We start from the raw sequence: 21451 nt of genomic DNA on the forward strand, positions 1-21451 counted from the left end.
TTGCATATACGCGATTAGCATACAAGCCGTAGATCATACAGAGCGCTTAAGTTATTTCCTCTTTATTACGGAAGCAATCCAGATGAAAAATCGCCTCACGCTCGCACGTGCGGAAACGAATCCGGAACCGTGTATGCACGAAATTTATCTTATAATACGAGACTTTTAACGATAAAAATTCAGACGAAATTGAAAAATTGCTAAAATCTTTTCTGTAGGCAATCACGATCTATCAAGATAAGAATTAATAGATATTTTGTCAGGTATTTTTAGAGTCTTAATTTGCTCGTTTAGCGTTACTATATCATAACTTTGTCCTCCTACACTTTTGTAATCTTTTTTACGATATAGTTTTTCACGTTCTCTGATTTTATTAACAAACAGCTCGATGCTCTGGTGTTTTAATCAACGGAAAAATGGGCTTCAAACTGGGGTTTGAGAATCCATCGTTAAAATTAAGATAGGGAATACCGTGACACCCTGTATGTGTCTCATGCATATTAATCGACAAGACATTGATCTGCCTTAACAAAGGCGAGCCTCGAGCCAACGGAGGACCGTCGAAAGTTACAAATCAGTCGATACAAATTTTACGACGACGTCTCCGCACGCGAACGTTGATTATTACAGCCGTGAAACAGGCACTGCTAATTATACGCGCATGACCGACGTCACGTGCCGAGAATTAATTGCGTTCAGCGTGCACGCAATGTTACTGTCGTTTACACGCTTCTAAGAGCCGTTAAGTCGGGGGTCGTGAATTTTCGTCGAATCGCGAATCATCCCGTCTCCTCCGACCGCTGCGCCCAGTAATTAACGCGCCGTTGTATACGTCCGTTACGAGCCAGCGCCGTCGAAACTCTCCGGGCGTCTGTTAGATTAAAAAGGAAGATAGGAGAGAAAGAAAAATCTCCCGCAGGCGCGGCAACATCCGCGAAGATGAAGATTGCGTTACGTAACTGTTGTAAATTTGAAAGACAGGGTGTTTAGATGTTAAGATGTTCCAATGAATATCGATATTGTACTTATATGCATTTGGTTTTTTCTAATCAGAAAACTAATTAAAGATCTATAATAAGATTTTTATTAAAATATAGTGACTTTTTTTATAGGAAATTGATCACAAGTGTTTCGAAAATCATAAAAGATGTTTAGATAGATTGTTTAGAAACTTATTATTTAGATATATATTTTATTTGGATTCTTTTACAATATTTTACTAGACGGTTTTAAAAATCTATATTTATATATCTTATTTCTTTATTGTTAAAAAGTTTTACGAAATTTTTAAAACATTTGATCAATTTTTTAAGGAAGTAAGTAACTATTACACACATTTGCTAAATTAAACCAACAGTGTTCAAGACGCTCCACATGCTCGTTAGACTAAAAAGGGTATACGACAAGAAAGTGGCGAGGATCTGCAGGTGGCACCAACCGCGAAAATAAAAGTTAAATTACATAAGTAGATGCGCGCCATGTGTTCCAAAAAAAGAAACAGCAGCAGTTATAGCATGATCAATTGGCTCTCGGTCTTTTTGTGTTTGGTGTAAAAAAATTTGAGCGGGAATCTCTTAGCGATTTTATAACATTAATTTAGAAAAAGAGCTGCAATAACTTGTTTAATTACATTTAATCCGTAAGAGATTCTAAGACATTTGGCTTAGGTATATCTTCAGTGATAAAGTACAGGGATAGATATTACCATTTTTCTCGAACTCGCGCGAGAGGGGGTTCGAGAAAAATGGTAATATCCCTGTACTTTACTCTTACGAAGATACATATGTATCTCCCTCTCTCTCTCCCTCTCTCTCCCTCTCTCTCTCTCTCTCACACACTCTCACTCTCACTCTCATATGCAGCTACTTTTCGTGGTAGGGAAAATCACTATGTTACATACGAGTACTCTGAAATTCTGCTCGTGTAGGTATACCGAGGAATACCGGGGAATACCATCCGTACACGCATTAGGGCAATTTCCATTTCACCGAGGGGAAATGCTAGGCGACTACCTACCCCGTAACGGGGCATGATGATTAATGGCCGATATGTTACGCCGAAAGTTTCCTTAATATTCCGTACATTCCCGGCGTTTCGATTTACGCACCGTGAACGGCAGCGTAACGTTCCGGCGTTCATTTCGACGCCCTTAGCAGTCGCTTCTAAATTATTTCTCCACACTAAAGGAAGTTACTTCTCGATATCTCGATACGCATACGCGTATATCCAATAAACTCCTCCCTTAAGACCTCTTAAGGCAGATTTACCTTAAGTAACAGCTGCGAAGGTACGAAGGTCATACATTCTCCTTCTAGTATATTCCACGGGTTAAGTATTTCGGGAAGTGCAGCAGGTACGCTGTGCTACACGATTCGGATAAGCGGATTACACTCGTACGTTGACCCGTGCCGTAGTCTCGCGCGAATTTTCGGGCTGACTTGGCGCGAACCTTCAGCCGCGAAAGAAGCGAAATTTCCACGAGGAGCAGCAGCGTGTGTCTCCCCGGCCGGGCGATAAGCCTCGCTTTAATCAAGCCAGAAGTTACCCCGATATCATCGTTATTACACGCCAGCTCGACCACGATAAATTATAGGGGCTGGCATTATACAGGGTACACAGGGGGTGCACTCACTCGAAGCCTCCTCTCCTCTCTGTCTCTCTCCCTCTCTCCTCTTTCATCCGCAGGACGCGCCCGTTTGCGACCACCGGAACCTAACGAGACTAACGAGCTCTTGTCTCTGACCATTCATCGATACAGCGATACCGCCGTACATCCTGGCCAAAGGAGAGCCCTCGTTAACCCTGAAAACTACCCGCCGGTCTCCTCCAGCTCCGTCTCGACGTTCCTGCTGGAGCGTGGCGACGTGTCATATATTAGTTTAATCCTTTCAGCCACCGAAGCACTTTCGCTTTTGAAGTGGAAAATATCTCGAATTAGTTTTAGCTATTTAATTGACACTGGATATCAGCACAAAGCTCAAAATACATAAATTCATAATATATTAAATTGAATAAATTAATTTAATACATAAGCTGTCTTACTGCGAAGATAAAGTAAATATGTTTATTTAATGTCCTGCTCTGTGATATAGAAGAGAGGGAAGTTATGGTTATGATAAAATGAGGGGAAGTAATAGGATAATAAAATACATAATAGATATATTATTAGATAGATAATGAGGTACTATATTAAATATTATATCAGTATAAGATAATTCAGGAAGATACATAAAATTGCACACATTTTTCACAATTAATTTCTTAAATACTGGATTTTCATGGAGCACTGGCTTTTTCCGGGTCTACGTACGTATTCAATGATCACGTTTATGAATATAGAATCTTATATATAGTAGTCTTAGCAGAGAGCAAGAATTTAAGGGGCTAATTAGCACCTCGATCAAACGTGCAATGTCAAGAAAGAAAGGGAGAGAGAGAGAGAGAGAGAGAGAGAGAGAGAGAGAGAGAGAGAGAGAGAGAGAGAGAGAGAGAGAGAGAGAGAGAGAGAGAGAGAGAGAGAGAGAGAGAGAGAGAGAGAGAGAGAGAGAGAGAAATAGAAATAGAAATAGAAAGAGTGAGATAAATCCACTCTGTAATTATTGAACTGTGCAAACTTCATGAATACATGCAAGTGGTTCAAAACGGACCGCTTTGTCCGCGCAAAGTCGATATGACGAGACGAAGGGGGATGAAGCAGGGGGATGCGGTCCCAGACTAACGAGGATTCCTCTCCGGGTTCCGGGGGTTGGTTGTCCTTCTGGATGTCCTTAAATTCCGCCGAAACATTATGGAAATGAAATCCCGGGACTCGACGATGTCGACGACGACGACGAAGACGAAAACGAGGACGAGGGTGAGGAAGGCGGAGGACGAGGATGGCGAATTTAACTGCGTTATAACTTGCGCGTTAGCATACGCAATCGGATCATCGCGACCGGCGCGGCGGGCGAGCGAGCGACGTCTTAACGAGCGTCGCGATGCCAGATGCGATTAAGAGATCTGACGAGCGAGCGCTCGTTCGCGGCGGTTCGCGGCAAACGGAGGGAAAGCGCAAGATATATTCCACGTCGCTCGATGTGCCGTCTTGGAAGCGCTTTTAATCAAGCAACATCCCTTGAGCGAAGTACCTTTTGATAAATTCGAAAGTTTTTGAGGTATACGTCGTCTTTAATTTTGTTTGAAAATTCGCTCTGGATGTTAAATTATATGTAATCGTATAAACTATGAATATATATATATAAATTATAAAATCTATTCAAAGAACTTTAGTTTTTTAGTTACAATTTTCTTTTTTGGTGTTTAATCTTTATAAATATAATTTTTGTAATTCAAGATAATCAACATTTTTTTAAATAAGAATTTATTCCCTTCGCTTCATCTTCTCAGATAAGAGCACGTAGACCTTTCTCAGGATCTATAGAGGATATCTATCTTTTCAGCCATTCTCACGCACGCCTTTAATCGCATGATTTTCCGAACAAAGCTCGATTCTTCCTCGATTCATCCATTCTCCAGTCACGACGCGCGACGGCGGCGTCCCCGCGAGAAATTCGTCGATTCGACGACGCCGCCGTCATCGTCGTCTGCGTCTTCCGGTTTCCGCTCACGTAGAAAGGAATCGCCGAGTCAGGGGAAAGGAAAAGAAGCGCAGGACGATTCAATCGCGCCGACGACGATGACGCGGGCGCGGTCGACGAAATATTTATTTCGCGAAAAGCCCTTTCTGGTCTGAAGATAGATAAGCGTCGCGGAGTGGGATCGAGGAGTCTGGCTTCGCGAGTAAATATGCATTGCGACGAGGCTTACATATATCCGTCTACAACTTGCACATAGCCGCGCGGTATATATGGAAAAGCGTACGTGAGATGGTTTTCTTGCCGAGGGAGAAATCATATCTGCCCCGCGGCTGATGGGGATGAATAAAAAATGCAAAAAGAATAACGAAGTCGATTTGTGGATTTTAAGAGAAGATGGAAGGCGCAATAACTTAGAAATAGGAGAACAACTGATAACGATACCATAAAAGAAGTAAAGAAGAGGGAATTCTCTCGTATCACGTTTCTTTTCTGGGTGATTGAAATATAGGGTAAGATGAGAGCACAAGAAGAGAGGCATGTAAATTTTATAGTAGAAACGTAAAATTGAATACCCGAATTGATCAAATAGATAAGGAAGTAAACGAAAGAGAGAGAGAGAGAGAAAGACAGACAAGAAGAGACTAACCCGGCGATGTGAAAGTGGTACTAAAATATTAACAATATTTAAGCGAGCGAGACTGTATAAAAGCGCGGAAATATACGCGAAAGAGGAATTTATGAATTATTGTGAGCCGTTTTAAACCGGGAGGGCAAAGAGCAGAGATTTGTGATTGTGGTACGCTCTGCCGGAGCGCATTTAATGCCTCACGAAATCTGTCAGCCGCACGGAGCTTAATTAACGCTGCTAATTCTGTATGTAATAAGATTATTACATCCGGAAGACTTCCGACGTGCATGACAATTCCAAGTTCTCTTAAAAATACGGTCTCTTAAAAATACGTCCAAAACCGTTCTCCTAACGCCCTTCTCTCGGGCGTAGGAGACGATGACGGAAAGCCCTGATTAAAACTCGGTCGGCTCGACTAATACCTTTCCGGTGCTTCTTAAAAGTTGAAGCGACAGCGCCTATCCGCTTATTTCCATAAAAAGATCATTCCACCACCGCGAGTTTTCGAAATCGTGCCCGAAACTTCGATCGCGTTTATGCAAATTTGTATCCCCTCGTCGAAGGCATAAACCGACGGCAAACAGGAGCGGCGACTTATTCGGCGTAATTGAAAATATTATAAATGTAAAAGGTTCTTTGAGAAAAGGTGCGTCTTACAAATACGAGAGCATTAAAAGTAACACCTTGCTCTTGTAGCGCGTTTGTATATAGGCAACAAGATGTAATCTCGTTTGAAAAATTTAAGTTCTAAAACGGGAGAAACTTTAATCGAAACTTTCAGACTACATTGTTCCACTTTTGTCGACTTATAATTGTAATAGCGAAATAAATTTTGTAATACTGACTTTTTACGCGACCTTGGAAACGGTTTTAAATCAGGGCGGCTTCCTCGAACACGTGGCGCATTAATTATCCGGTCCGTTAAATTGCTCGGACCCCCGATGGTTCCTAATTAAGTTTAGTCCGCTGATTACCAATCCCCGACCGAGAACGGTCGAAGAATCAAGTGATCTCACTTGATTCGGACTGGAAACGAACGCGAAAATTTATCTCCCCGGAGAGTTTCTGGAATTTACAGAATCAAAAAGTAAATTCAGCATTTTAGTTGAACAACAAGTTCTAGGTGGAGATTTACTCTGAATTCGTGAATCTTGGAGCGATGAATATCGTATATCTTTTGCAGATAGGTTTACAAGCCGCGGCATTGAAGCGAGATCGATCGCATTTTTCCCCCGCTGGCGATCGCATAAATCCGCGCTTCGCGACACGGGGGTTTACACGGAGGCGCGCATATGTCTTCCGTTACAGATTTATTGTCTCGCGAGATCGGGGAACGGCGAGGCGGGTTGGTGGCCCGTCACTCGTCCGCGTTAGAGGCAGGAAAAATGGCGTAAAAGCGACGACGAGGCACTTAGTATGTTAATGCGAGCTCTGGCTACATGACCGCGACTCGGCTATTGACGATCCGGAGATTGACGAACGAGGAGCTTGTGTAAATAGCGGTGTAACGCGAGTCTGTAATAATCATCCCGCAACGAGCGGCGTGCAGTGATCAACGAGGTAATCAGAGAGAACCGGAGGAAACCCGACACCGGCGATCGCGATCGTTTGCCGCGTAATGATTAAGGGCCAGCGCACGGACATTGCCGTAGCGTCTTACGCCTTACGTGAGAATCTTGCGTTACGCGACACGCAAGCCAATCTTACGGCAACGCACAAAGAAGAACGTAACGTAATTAGTCTTATGTTACGTACGTTACATTACGCTTTTCTTCGTGCGTTGCCGTAAGATTGGCTTGCGTGTCGCGTAACGCAAGATTCTCACGTAAGGCGTAATAAGACGCTATACGGCAATGTTCGTGCGCTGGCCCTACACTGAGAGAAATGTTGAAGAAAGTTTTGTTGAAACAACCAAAATTTTGTTACTGTAACAAAATTTTGGTTAATTTTGGTTGTTTCAACAAAACATTTTTGTTACTGTAACAAAATTTGGTAGTTTCAACAAAACATTTCTCTCAGTGTAAGTCGAATCGGTGGATCAATTATACCATGATCGCAATTATATCATGCTCCGCGAAACGTACAATCTTGTTACTAGCAGATCTAGATTGTGATAATATGTATAACACAAAATAAATTAAAGAATTAACATTTTCAGTCATCGGGCAGGATATCTTATGCTTAATAATAATTTTTGTGAGTTTTATACACTTCGTGTGTATAAAACCATGCGCAAATTGGATACTATTCGGTATTGGAATTGTAGTTTTTATACCAAAGCTGGAAATATAATTTCACATTTATTAAATTGCTGCACAATTAATATTGCTGATGCTAATGAGCGTCTAATAAAAGAATTATTAATCTTTGTAACGTTTCGTATTAGAGCTTTTTACGCGGCGCAGACAAGACTTGATAAGATTTTTCGTGATTTTTATATTTTGTTACGTGCTCATGTCAAACTTCTCTTCCCGATGCACCTCAGCGTCGCTTCTTTACTGCGATCGTCGCGATTCTTAGCGAGATTGAACGAGCGAGTCTCTTCTCGTTGCAGAGGTCCTGTTTCACCGTGAAATGGAACGCTCGAGCAGTGTACGTGCGCGCAAATAACGCAATCGCAGCCGGCTCCGGCGGACGATAATCGTGGGAAGGAGTTCCTCTATCCACTTGGGCATTTTCGACGAGGCGCCGCTCCGTTAGCCGACACTCGTGTGCAACATGTTCGGGACGAAATTGCGCACGTGGATGGAGGCACACATCGTGCGATCGAAAAAGAAGAAGGACCGGAAGAAGGGCGACAAGGGATTCGACTCGAACTGCAACTCCCCCAGGAGCCACAGCGCCAACAGATCGCCCGCTTTGCACCAGGTGAGCAATCACGACGCAATTTCCCGATCGTTTTGCGAAACGATCCCCGAATAAATCTTTGATGTCTCGTGATCCCTTCCCATATCTCTCATTATGTAATTTAATTTAAATTTTAAAACAAGCTCTATGAGAAATCTACTATTATTGCAATATGATTCTCCTTTTACATAAAAGAACGTCTTATATATTCTACCAAATTTTTATTTTATTTTAAGAGAAAGAATGTCTAGAGAAAAACTGCAGTTTATATAATATTTATAACAATCGGTATAACAAATAAATAGTATTAACTTTCCAGTGGAACTTTCAGAAGTTTGGAATTTTTTATCGTTTCCGCATGCAGTCTTTATAACGCTGCGAGATTTTATATATGGGGCTAACGTTAATTGCTTTCACTCGCGATCGCTCAGCGCGAGGTAGGTACTCGTGCTCTGAAGTATCTCGAAAGGCGCACGCTCGTCGGATTCATCGTCATTATCGGCAAACTAGTTTGCGAAGTGCTTCCCCTATTTTCCTACTGTTTGCCAGCGTTTGCTCGTTACGCCCGTCCGTTTCTCCGCTAACAGACCCTTAGGTCGGCGTTTTCCGTGGAAGGAGCTTGCCAGGGCACGTCGACGCTTATCGTTAAGGCGGATAGAAAAAGGGTTCAGTATTCTTTTCCCGACACACCCCGTCAGGCGACTCGCCCCTGCATTCTCTCGCGCCATCCATTGCAGATTGCCGCAGTATCTTCGGGCTTTGTGTAGTTGCCGGACGACTGCCTTATCGAAACTACATTAATGTAGAGTACTGAATTTATGAACTTTTGCGTCGTATAAATTCTTTTTTTGCTGTGCCTTCCGAATTAATATAATACGCGGGTTTCTTTCGAAGATTACGTTAACAAGATTAACATTCTTGATACTTTTGAAAGCTGTCTGAAACTTTTAAAGAATTCTAAAAGATATTTTATGATAAATTTTTAAAAATAAGTTTCTTCTCCATTATTACAAAATACATTTATTTTTAAATAAGATGAGTTTTTTACATTAATATTTCTGTACATCTTTGAATACTTTTTAGTAAAAATAAGTCGATTATTTTCGCAAGTGTCGATGTTCATTAATCTCAGTACATCTTTTATCAATTTAATAAATGTGACCAACATTAAAAGATCTGCGAAATATGAAGATAATCTTAAATAAGCCTTATTATATTATCAATTTATATTGAGTTGGAATATTTTTTTCCTCGTCGTATCGAATAAAAGTTAATAAACAATGTTCGGGATACAAATTGCGAGTACGATTCAGAGAGCCTCTTGATCTTCTTCCCAGGTACATCCGGTGGACTCGCCGACGAAGAACGTGGACGGTATCCGGTTGCACGGGGGCGGCTACGTCGCGACAGTGACCACTTCGTCCGGCACTTCCGGCGGTACCGCCGGAAGTGTGAGTCTCTCCTCGCCGGAGAGCGCGTACTCGACCGGCTACTCGACCGACGGCACCTCGCCCGGCACCAGTTTCCCACCCGAATACTACATCAACATCAGGACCGGCACCCACTATTTTCAGAGCAACGGTGGTAGCGGTACCACCACCACCACCGCCAACAACAACAACAATAACAATAACAACAAGAGTAGAGTGAAGAGGCCACCGGGCAACGCAGGGGATCTGCCACCGACCGGTAGTGCTCCAGGAAATGGAAGAGTCGAGGACAGGGGTCAGTCATCCGCGAGCACGACGAACATGACCAGAGACAACGGTCAGCCGGAAGTACGAACGAGTACGCCGCACAAGGTAAGTGCGTTGTCCATAAGTTTTGGAATTTGAGGCAGGTGACAATCCTCTGCGTCGAAAAAGGTGCATTCTCTGCTAAAGAAATGCGTTAACGAGAAAACCGTGCAAATTCAGCTATATACTTTCTTTTCGTTTTTACTTATGTAACTTTTTAAATAATTAAGCAAAGATATATCCTCACTGTTACAAATAAAAATATATCTTCGAATTGGAGAAGAGATGGCTTCTTCATCGTCTCACAGCTGCTACGATTACTCTCAATGATATATTTTATTGTTTTTTCTGTAGAATGTTAAAGAACTTTTTTAGCTTATATTATAAACTACTTATATTATTTTAATTAAATGTTTAATATAATATTTTAATATTTTATTTTAATTAAATGTAAATTTAATTTAATTAAATGTAAAATATAATATTATAATTAAACGTGTTTTAACGTTTTGCTGTTTTAAGCACATACTTTAATTAATTTTAGTAATAATACAACGTTTTCGAACGCAAGATTTACAGAATTCACAGAATTTTCGTAGCTGCGTGAGAGTTTTCCGAGGCAAAATTCTAATTCAGATATCGCTCAAGAAACGCCAGAAGCGTCTGCCATTGCAAAGTTTCGAGATACCTCGATATAACGTATTCACAAGAGGAGAGCGACGCCGACTCTTCCGTCAAACGCGTCGCATTCCATTCAGTCCTGCCTCAAATAGTTAATAGGCCGAAAGTAAATGTATACGCTTCGCGAGTCTGCCGCGCGAGATTACCGTCGTCGTTTCGCTGAAACACACCCCCGGGCGGCGACGTCTTGCGGGGCGCGCTTGTTCGCCGCAGGGTCTTTGAGGCCGCGAGTTCAACGACACCCGGCCTCTTTCGTCGTGGCGGAAAGTACACATTCTGGAAGTAGCGTTTATCGTCGCGGCATGTATCGCGGGGGAAGCCCGAGAGAAAAAGAGCCAAGAGACAGGAGGAGAGTTTGCGAGAGATTCCCTCTCACGGTGAATCCCGCGGATGCTGAGCTTACTTGAGAGGCGGTGATGGCGCGAAGACCCCATTCCCTTCATGGCGCACGTACCGCTATTTGTCGCGGGGAAAAAAATATTTTATTAGCCGCATTGTGTCGCGCACCTCCTGAAGCACGGAGGTGAAAAAGTCCGGAAACGTTATTTCGCTCGCTCCGCTCTTCCCTTCGCGCGACTCGAGAGAAAGATGCATTATTGTCGCGAAACGGGCCAGGATATCGAGCGTTAATGGGCGACAGGAGTGAAAAATGAATCCTTCCTCCTCGAGGCTCGTGATCGATTGCGTGTCGCGCGAAACTCCGTTTCGGTAGGTTGGAGAGGAACGGTCGAGTTTGCGATTTGGGTTGGCGATAAGGGCGAAAATACAGGGGACGAGTATAAAGGCGCGACTTTAAAGGGTTGAATGAATGGACGAATAAATTTTCGTGCGCGTTTTTTAACGGAGCAATAAGGAAGACGTCCCCAAGAGATATATCTTCTATTGTATACAGTCAAGAATAATTAATTGATTTGTGTATTACACTAACAGAGAAAATTTTGCTGTCGACGCTTTATGTTTTGATAATCCCTTTTTTAATCTTAAACGCAAATGCAAATGGAACGACCTTTTCACCTACAATAGCGCTATCGGCAAGCTTGAACACTTCTTTTACAGAATTCACTATTTTCACTTTCCGGACCAACGACCGTAAAACGTGCACTATCTCGTTAAAAGGAAACGACGAAACGACGGTACGCCAATTTTGTCGACGTTAGCTAATTTTAAGCGTAGTCTGACCTATCTTTTGCCTCTTTTTACATCACGGAACATTAGTTACCGTAGATATAAAGACGGAAGCTTTAATCAATTATGCTCGACGAAGCCGAATATAAATATAAAACTAATGAAATATAAATACCTCGTCTCTCTCCTTTCGTTGTCTATTTCGATTCTAAATCGACAGAGCGCAGAGACGCCGATGAATCACGGTCAGAGGCACCAGCAGCAACAGAGGCAGGAGAGCACTCATCGCAGGACAGAGTCTTATTCCGCCGATTCGACGAGGAACAGTCTGCCGGTACCGTCGTCGATACCGCCGCCGCTTGTCTCGCCTCCGGTGCAGTCACCCCGCGAACGCTCCCGCATCCGGACGAACCCGTGGCTGTCGGCCAACTCCTCCGGATCTAGCACGAACGGCCTGAAATCGCGGCTCGCCTTGGACGAGAGCAGCAGCAGCTCCGGCCTGAAACTCACGGAATCCTCCGGCAGTGCCAGCGACGTCAACCTGAACGGCGGCAGGGAGCCTCATGGCAGGAGGGAGCACCGTCAGGAGAGCCTTAGCGCAGGCCGAAGCCCGTGAGTGATATTTTTTTTATGTTTTTTTAACAAAGCGATTTATACACCCGATAGGCTACATTCTATTGAAAGAGATTTAACCGGAATTATTATAATAAAATCTAATTTTATTAGAATTAGACGATTACATCGATTAACTAGATGTCTCGGATTAGAAGTTTGTCTGAATGAAAGCAGACAGGTAAAAATTAAAAATCATTCTTGATAAAGTCCGTATCACACTACGGATTGGGCTTGAGATTGGAGTGAAATTTAATCAATCATAATAAAGAAAACTAATCTCAATTTTAGTGAACTTCGCTCTGTTTGGTCAAATTTTAATCCAATCTCAATCCTAAGTCCGTAGTCTGATAGACGGGCTTAAGTAGAAGCTACGGGAAAATAAAATATAAAAGCGAAACGCGAGAAATTTCGCGGATAAAAGTATCTGATATATTTCTGTAGTTGTGTTGTTGCTCTCCTGGAATTTATCCAATTTCTTGTAGAAGAAACTTCTAATTGCGTAAGTTGCTGGCGAACGCCCTTTTTCAAGAAGTTTTTCTTTCTTCTAAATCTATCGGCTTTTCCAGTCTTCGGTCTGGAATTGACCGAGGCGAGGGCGGTACCTACTTAAAGGAGAGACCGACGATTCTTAGAAAAGTTCCGCGAAGCAGAAAAGATTCCGCGAAACTGTGCGCTTTACTGGCCGCCGATCCGCAATTACGAAAACGTCCGCCCTTTACGCCAGATTTAATTCTTTGTGCGCAATTACAAGCTGATTACACGGCTGATGTCATCGCTCGTCGTAATTTCTTTTGCAATGCAATTATCGTTAGTTTACAAATTGCATATGCATTGGTTCGCAAATTATTGTGTACTCTACGTTATTGTTACGTTCTAGTAAAACGAAATTTTGATTAAAACAAAATTTACTGACGACAGCTTATATAAATTTCATTCTTTTGTCGATAGCTTTACGCAGTTTACGCAATCGTGTGTATTTAGAGCTTTTAAAAAAATACTAAATTACAAGTGCATTAAAAAAGTCCAAATAAAATATTTTTGTACGTATCGTTTATTTTCATACGTATAACTTTTTCTCTTCAATTGACTCCTTTACTTACATTTGACACAATTTAAACCAATTTTCAATCAGTATTTTTATATCTAAAATAGTCCATCGAATTTGAAACAAGATTTTTTACGATATGTCTTGCGCAGGATTAATCAAAACTGGAGGATTACATCGGGCATGGATCTCCGACCGAAGATCTCTTTGGCCCTGCAACGACGAGCCAGCAGCAGCAGTTCGTCGGCGTCCTCGGTGACGCGCAGCGTGCGCTCGTCCGAGGACGACATCACGCTGAACGAGATGATGGGCAAGTTCGACGAGAGTTACGTGTACGAGAAAGAGACGGACATCCTGTCGGACAGCGACCCGACCGACTGCGAGGACTACATCGACTCGCTGTCGGACATCGACACTGGCCAGGACGGCGGCGACGAGAACGATCCGTTCGAAAACGACGAGCTCGATTACATCGACAATGGCTCGTTCCTCGACCTGGACAGTCTCGAATGTGGCGCCGGTCACTTTCCCAATACCGGTCACTGCACCTACTTCACCTTCACCAGCGAACTAAGCCGACGTGGCAGCAGGCTCCGCGAGTCCTTCCTCAAGCGCAGGAGCAAGGACGAGATCGTCTCTCAGAGGTAAGCTCTATAAGAAATGTTTACCCCTTCAAGCTATCGAGGACTTATTTTAGCGTTGTACATAATTTTTTACATGCCAAATAATTTTATATTACATCGTTTATTTCTGTTATCGCTAGAAACATGAATACCAGAGCCAGTTCGAAAAGGCAGAGCTCGCGACACAGGAAGATGGATGATAAGCAAAGCGAGAAACGCAAGAAGAGGATATCGCAGCGTCGCAAGCCCACTCTAGACCGCGACGACGAGACGGCGAATCTGAACCGCGTGTTGGTCGAGAGGATGCTACTGAAGAATTCCGGATTCAATCAGGGCAGCAGGAGCGTAGGCGGCACGCCGATGTGCTTGCGACGCAGGAAGCACGACGTGAACAAGAATCTCTCGCCGATGAGACTGAATGGCAACCCGTCGACTATCAGACCTGTGATCGAGAATGAGATCGTAAAGAGACGGTCGAACTCGGTGAGATCTTAATTTAATCACGTTCCGTTCAATCTTTTTACTAAATGATCAATTTATTAGCATTTTTTATGTTTTATTCTCTCGCTTTCTTATCTCCAGTTCGTGAGATGACGTTAGTTATAGCAAAGGTTTGTAGTAAAAACTTAAATTATATTATTACTTTGTTTTTTTTCTTAAGGTGAGTTACGTGAATGGCAACATGGTGCGACGCCACGTAGCCGGCAACACGTACATGACCACATTCGCGTCGGAGATCGCGCTGATCGAGGCCGACAAGGAGGCCGATCGCAAATATCGCGAGCTTATCCTAGAGGCGGAAAACATTCTGGTGAGCATGCAAAAGTACCAGAACCCCACGCCGTGTGTGCCATCGCCGTCGCGTAAACTGCACAACGGCCTGGCGAACAAGCGTGTCGAACTCATCAAGAACACAGAGCTGAACATCGAACTGGCGCTGTCGAAGAGCCGCAATTCCCAGCCGGAATTGCAGAGCGGCAGTATCCGTGATCTGGAGCACACCAGTCCCAAACGGCAGTTCGCTCAGCCGTGTTCGCCGATTCATCGATTTATGGAGAGGAACTCACCGGTCGGATTCGCGCCGAAGGAGCCTCCGCCTGTTTTCCGACAGCACGAGCTGTCCAAGTGTCCGGACTCGCCGGCGATGACGCGCAAAACGACGCCCCAGAGCTCGCCCAGCAGGAGCCTGATCCACCATCAGGTGCACCGAGCGCGTAATGGCGATCCAGAAAGCAAGGAGGGCAACAGATCGCCTCGGATCGCCCTGAATTGTAACGGCGGAATGAAACCGGAAACCATGAATATGAACAATTCTCTTGAAGAGAAGATACACGCGAACGCGATGACGCGAGGCTCTCTCGTCGGTGGTAGAAAGGAATTTCGCGCCGCGAGAGAATCGACGAAGGAGGAGGGAGTGACGTCCAGCTCGTCGGATTCCGAGGAGAAGTGCGACGTGAGACGGAGGGCTCCATTGATGACTTTCAGGTTGAAAACTGTTTAACGAAATTTCGAATAATTTCTAAATTGTAGTTTAATGGAAAATTGATTAAAAGTTTCTCGTTATTTCTTAAAAAATTGATCTAAAAAGATAGTTTTCTTCCTTATTATATCGTTATTAATTTATGTTATAATATTTTATCAGAAGAAACGACTTAATTAATCTACACAGAAAGTTTGCATACGATGAACGGTAATTATCGATATATTATAATACTGATTTAATGTCAACAGTGAACATGCGATCGTTGAATACTTGTAACAGAAAAATATCTTTAGATCAGTCGACATGGGTCCCATCAAAGAAGGTTCTTCCTATTGCCCGCAAAGCGAGCCGGTGAAAAGGAAAGTGTACGCCGGAAGCGCAACATATGGCAGAATACAAAAGACATTGGGCGAGCATGTTATGCTAAGAAATTCTGATGGCGATACAGCAACCGATGATACTGGTACGTGTTTCTTTATATCTGCTTCTTTTGTAAGACACTTGAAGAATTCTTTCCTTGATAATACTAGCCATATCAAGCGACGACAAATATGTAAGATATTTTAATACATATAATTCTAATTCTCGATAATTAATTACATAATTTTTGGTAGGAATATCTAATTTCTAAATTCAATTTTAAAGTTGCATTGATTGTCCCATTCTAATCTTAATAGATTACGCGGGTTTAATTGTTCTATCGCGATATCGGTCTATTAATATTATTTCTGTATACGCAGATGATTCGAGGAGATCCCTGAAGGAGAAGGTAGCGCAATTGCGGCAGGAGCGACTGGCCGCCGAGGCGAACGCGAACAACATTCAGGACTCGCAGTTCTTCCAGCATCAGCTAACCCAGTTACGACGGCAGATGCTGATGCAGACGATCGAGGGCCTGAAGCGCAGCCTCGAAGATCAGTCAGCCACTCTGAAGCAGACTTGCCTGGAACCGACGAGTTTGCTGACCGACGAGCTGCCTTGAATCCGACCGGTCGACTCGTTTCCGGCCTATTGTGCCGCACGATCACGACTAACGGCGTCCATACCCTGTTCCTTGCGAGGGGAACAGGCTGGCCGGACGGACAGGATCGAAGTTACGAGTCTTGTCCTCGGCGAATCCGCGATTGGTCGAGCCGCCGCGCGCTGCGACGAGTATTGATTAAGCGCGGCGTTTACTCCATGCGCGCCGAATACCGAATTACGATGACGCGATCCTTCTCGGGCTCGACGATACCAGGGTCGGCTGAGTGCGGACGCGCACATCAAATCTCTATTTTTCTGTCCGTCTACGTGATATGAGAGAGAGAAAGTGAGATTGAAAGGAAGGGAGAGAAAGAGAGAGAGAGAGAGAGAGAGAGAGAGAGAGAGAGAGAGAGAGAGAGAGAGAGAGAGAGAGAGAGAGAGAGAGAGAGAGAGAGAGAGAGAGAGAGAGAGAGAGAGAGAGTCGAAATTGAGTGTCGCGTATCCTCGCTGGGCATTGTTCCGCTCTATTGTTCGTTTCGCACAATAATTAACGTTTCTCACGAACTTTCCTTTCGTCGTTTTTATTAGTTTGCAACTTCGCGCGGGTAGGACGACTTTCATTTGTCGCTTTAGATTAGCCTTTTCACTAGTTAGACTCTCGTTCGATCTATCGTCTTTCGCGGTGATCGCTCCGAAATTTCTCCCCGAAATGACGGCAGACGAGAAATTCTTACAGATCGTCGAATCACGTTAGATTAGTCCTAAAACGCTAACGTGGAATTATTAATAACCGATATATTACCAAGTAATAATAATAGAATAATTAATATTATTAATCACTATATTAACATATCTATATTTAACATTTTTTCAAATATATACAAAATATAATATTATCAATCATTAATATATTATTACGAAATTTGCAATAGGAAACAAGGAGAAAGATAGTACGCACTAGTTTGAGATTGTACTGGGCCCTGCCAGAGTCCCTGTTAGCGTTTTAGGATTGAGCCTATATACTACTCAACATCTAACGGGCCTATTCACGGGTGTCTGTCTTTGATATACTTTAGAAGAAACAAGGAAACATAGTGAAAAATCGTAGCAAGGAACGTCAAAAGTAACGCACGTCATGCGAATGAGTAATATAACAGTATCGAAAAAGGCATAGATATTTAGCATGTATCCATCTAACGAATTTAGAAACTCACGGATTTAGCCGAATACACTAGCAGATAGGCGACTCAAAACGTATATAATCGATTTAGACATTAGAAAGACATTAAACGATACGTGCCCAAGGAATACGGCCCAGTCTCGATCGAGATAGTTGGAGAAGGATAACGCTGATTGACATTGAGATAAGTTTCATTGACCGTTTGAGCCTCATCGTGACAAATAAAACCTCCTACGTATGTAAGCTCCCTAAGCAAGATATATGTCTAATCACCTCTATGGATATAACTAATTTTTATATGTACTTCGTAAAAACTAAAAATTGAGGCTTAAAGGGTTAAATAGATTAAGCAGACAAGCCGTACGTGAAAGTCATTGATATGCGTTCTCATCAAAGCGATGAGAATACGTATGAATAACGCGGATCATAATAGAGATGAAAAAATTTAACATCAGATAAAAATGTAAGTCAAGGCTTTTCTTCTCCAGCACTCTCGATTCTTCCAACTTGATCTGTTGCAGAATAACGATGTTTATAGCATGCTGCGCACCTTTTCCACTTTGAGCTGAATTGGACGCGATACAGGAGGCAATTTGTAAAACGGGGGCTTTCCATTTCCACTCACAGTGGGAGGAAGCTATATTTCGCTCCTCGTTCGTGTTCGATTCTTCATCCGCAAACGTCACTTATTTTTCACACAGAGGACGAGGACTACTGATAATCGTTTCTCGCCGTGTGACATAATGGGGACGCCATAATCAGCTAGCTTATACGTATTACTCGTAATGTTCCTATTTTTATGCGATATTCGTATCCCCGGAAGCGAGATCTTTCCCCGTGAACAATCACCTCTGTTTCTGAATAAAGTAAGCATCCCCCAGATTAGTATACCAAAGACGATAGCTTAGATAGTAGATTAGAGCCGTTTAACCGATCAAAAAAGCGCACCAGCGACGCATATTCGTAATATTAGAGGATCATGGTTAAAGCGTTTTTAGAAACCTCGATTTGCTAGTAGGATAATTGTTCGAGTTACGTCAAGCGGATTACAAATCTTCCATGCCGGCCAGAGTCGAGTATTCCATTCCAGCATTCGCAACAAATTTACGTGGGGGTTTCGTATTTTTTTCGAGTTACATTTTTAAGCGATTCAAAAAGACACGGTAGTTGATATTTCTGTTCTAAAAGGAGTATTCTTGTTTTAAGAATATTTCGAACGTTTGCGTTATTTATTTATTTATGTTACGTTTGCGTTTACTTAATTTCGATCGATTTCGTAATTTCGGGCTCTGGTTGTATCGTCAACGCGGTATGTTCGGTCATAGTGATATTTTTGTGAGAATAGACTGATAGCGTTATCGATTGTTAGATTAAAAAAAAATTTTAGCGATTACTTACATGTGATTCAATACGTTAAAGATTCACCGAGAAACGGCGGATTGTAATACGCACGCGATATATTTATTTGTGTTAGATATTAGGAAGCATAGTAAACGAAAGCATTAGACAAATATAGCGTAGCGTTAGTTGCATTAGGCAATCGTCAAGTAAACGAAGTCACATTTGTTTCTTCCTCTCTTCGTTTTCTTTCGAATCGCGTTTGTGATTTATTGCCGTGAAATATTGCCTCTACGATTTTCCTTTCGAACATCGTAATCTTTTCCGTTTGTAGCTTATTGTGGAGACTGCAGACGGGAGATCGTAAATCGAAAGTCTTTGCGCGATACGCCGAGTATCGTTTAAGTGAGACGTTGTTCGAGAGTTTTATACGTGAGAAAAAAAAAACAGAGGACACTGTATATAACATAATTTTTTAACCGAGGAATATTTTAATTTTTTATAATCGTAAAGACGGATTAATGCGTCGTTTGTCATAAGTTCGATGATTTTTATGCGATCGCATTGACATTCCAAGAATGCAGTTTGCATTGGTGACGGGAAGAGAGAGGCATGCTGTCCGGATTTGTGCGATCCGCGGAATCGGTTAAGCCGAGCACAGTTTCGAGCATCGGGCCCTCGCCGCAAAACGACACTAGTCACTCGATTATTTACGCAGGGTATGGGATCGGCAAACTCCGAATACGTGCTTGGAGGCAAAGTGGAATTATTGTTGCAAACGACATCTCTTGTGTACCAAGCCATTTACGAAATAAAAATGGTTTTTTTATATGATTATGAATAAATTATATTATGTCGTTGGATTGGTGCTTGCTTTTACTCTCTGCCTTGAAGGAGGATCGAAGGTATTTCTGTGCGCGAAAGAATACCCCAACGCCCGAGGATTACATAGAAGAGACATTGCAAGTTTATGAAAAGACTATATGTTTATTACAAAACGATAATTCTTATCTTATCGCAAGCTGTGCTTATTCACGCAAACATGAATAACTCGTATCAAACAAGTGTGTGTGTGTGCAACGATATTTTCTAAAACTTCAGATACAATCAAAATAATTGTTCACACAAGATCAACAGAATTATTATCCATCATACGATCAATGAAATTTGAGTTAAATGATCTTTCTGACGTACTTATTCATTGATTACAGACGCAAACGAAAAAACAGAGGCCATCGTGTAATAGAAGTCACAGATGCGAGTTCTATATAGGCAGAAAATGAACGGTATTTATCTTCTCAATTCAATGAGAAATCTAACGATATTATAATATATTATAATTGTATGATATATATTAACAATCTATGCGCGAGAAGTGAAAGAGGCATGAGGACTGCGATGCATATCTTTACATAGTATTTACACATAACAGACGTATGTCGCCTCGTCTCGTATTAACCGGGTAGGATAATCAAAACGTGCCTCCGGTAGGTGCAAGGTACGATTTCACTTTATTCTCTCGAACCTGTGCTGGATCTCGTATATCCCAACAGGTTCCATGATCTTGTCGCAGTAGTCCTCCCACTCGCCCCCGCTCAGATCCACGTCGGCGAACTCCGTGCCGCCGTCCACGACCTTGGCTATCCATCCGTCTCTCGCGGAGAAGTCGAGGGGCTCTATACCCCGACAGTCGAGCACGACGATCGTCTTGAACTGTCCCTGGTCGTCCGCGGTGAAAGACCCGATCGAATCCTCGATTATCATCACGGAGTTCTCCCGTATGCACATCTTGCACTTGCTCACGAAGTGATTGACCCCGCTGCCCCGCTGCATCGGCGTCGACTCGTCCAGGGAGATGTAGTTCCACTTTTCCGACTTCTCGCCGCAGTTGCTACAGACGAACTTGAAACACCACCGGAACTCGGGCCCGCACGGCCTCAGTTCCTCGACGTTGTCGAGCCTGCACCTGATCCGCAACGCTATTTTCACCATTGTCGATCGCGGCACGCCGGCGTCCCTCCTGGAAGTGGTCGATAAATTAAGTAGCACGTATGCATACGTGAAAGGCGAATGTTTGCGTTCAGGTTCAGGTTGATCACAGCTTACCTACGTAGGTTCCTCGTGGTGCGGGATTAAAATGCCGACCCGTACAGTAAAATTCACAGATAAATCCTCGTGCGGATGACGGTATTGACAGTGTCGCGATTGCAAAACGACAGCAGCAAACGGCGAGTGTGGCTGGATCAGGCTGATTAGCGGATTAGCCGGATTAGCGGATCCGCAGGTAAACAAACCGACCAGTTCTCAACGAGCGACTGAAGTTCTCAGCTTCCCAACGTGCATCTCCCGCCTACATTTTAGAATTCAGAATAAACGTCAGATGAGGATGAGTGTATTAAATAATAATCAAAAAAGAAGTTAAACGTTACGAACGTTACCACTCGGGAGTAAATGCGTCCACACACTTCTACCCGATTTGTCCCGCTCACCCCGGACAGGACGAAGCCGGCGGTACCCCGGCCCGGGTTCCGGATTACCGGACTAACCGGACGAATTGTACGCGCACGCGCTTTGTGAGCTGTGATGACTTCACCGGCGGCGGCTTGACGG

General features: G+C 43.1%; 2 protein-coding genes across 3 annotated transcripts in view; one reads left to right on the forward strand and one right to left on the reverse strand.

The window, feature by feature from the left end:
- LOC139767811 (uncharacterized) overlaps positions 1-21451 on the forward strand; it is a 59368-nt gene that overhangs the window by 32203 nt on the left and 5714 nt on the right. Inside the window, 8 exon segments of the mRNA XM_071697441.1 lie at positions 7760-8073; positions 9390-9854; positions 11815-12206; positions 13407-13898; positions 14018-14360; positions 14539-15362; positions 15654-15823; positions 16101-16316. Coding sequence (XP_071553542.1) covers positions 7924-8073; positions 9390-9854; positions 11815-12206; positions 13407-13898; positions 14018-14360; positions 14539-15362; positions 15654-15823; positions 16101-16316 — 3052 coding nt within the window. The 5' untranslated portion in view covers positions 7760-7923.
- On the reverse strand, positions 19809-21433 carry LOC139767808 (CXXC motif containing zinc binding protein). Of its 2 annotated transcripts, none has more exons than XM_071697436.1 (3): positions 21275-21433; positions 20948-21191; positions 19809-20861 (listed from the first exon to the last, which is right to left on the reverse strand). In XM_071697436.1, the coding sequence occupies exon 3, from the start codon at positions 20831-20833 to the stop codon at positions 20348-20350; it is 486 nt and encodes a 161-aa protein (XP_071553537.1). In that variant the 5' UTR covers positions 20834-20861; positions 20948-21191; positions 21275-21433; the 3' UTR covers positions 19809-20347. The 2 variants fall into 2 exon arrangements, with proteins under 2 accessions (XP_071553537.1, XP_071553538.1); XM_071697437.1 differs by having other exon boundaries at positions 21280-21425.

Source organism: Temnothorax nylanderi, unplaced genomic scaffold (assembly GCF_030848795.1).
Source record: "Temnothorax nylanderi isolate EJ_2023f unplaced genomic scaffold, tnyl_v1.0 TNYL_tig0012_pilon, whole genome shotgun sequence".
Taxonomy (NCBI): domain Eukaryota; kingdom Metazoa; phylum Arthropoda; class Insecta; order Hymenoptera; family Formicidae; genus Temnothorax; species Temnothorax nylanderi.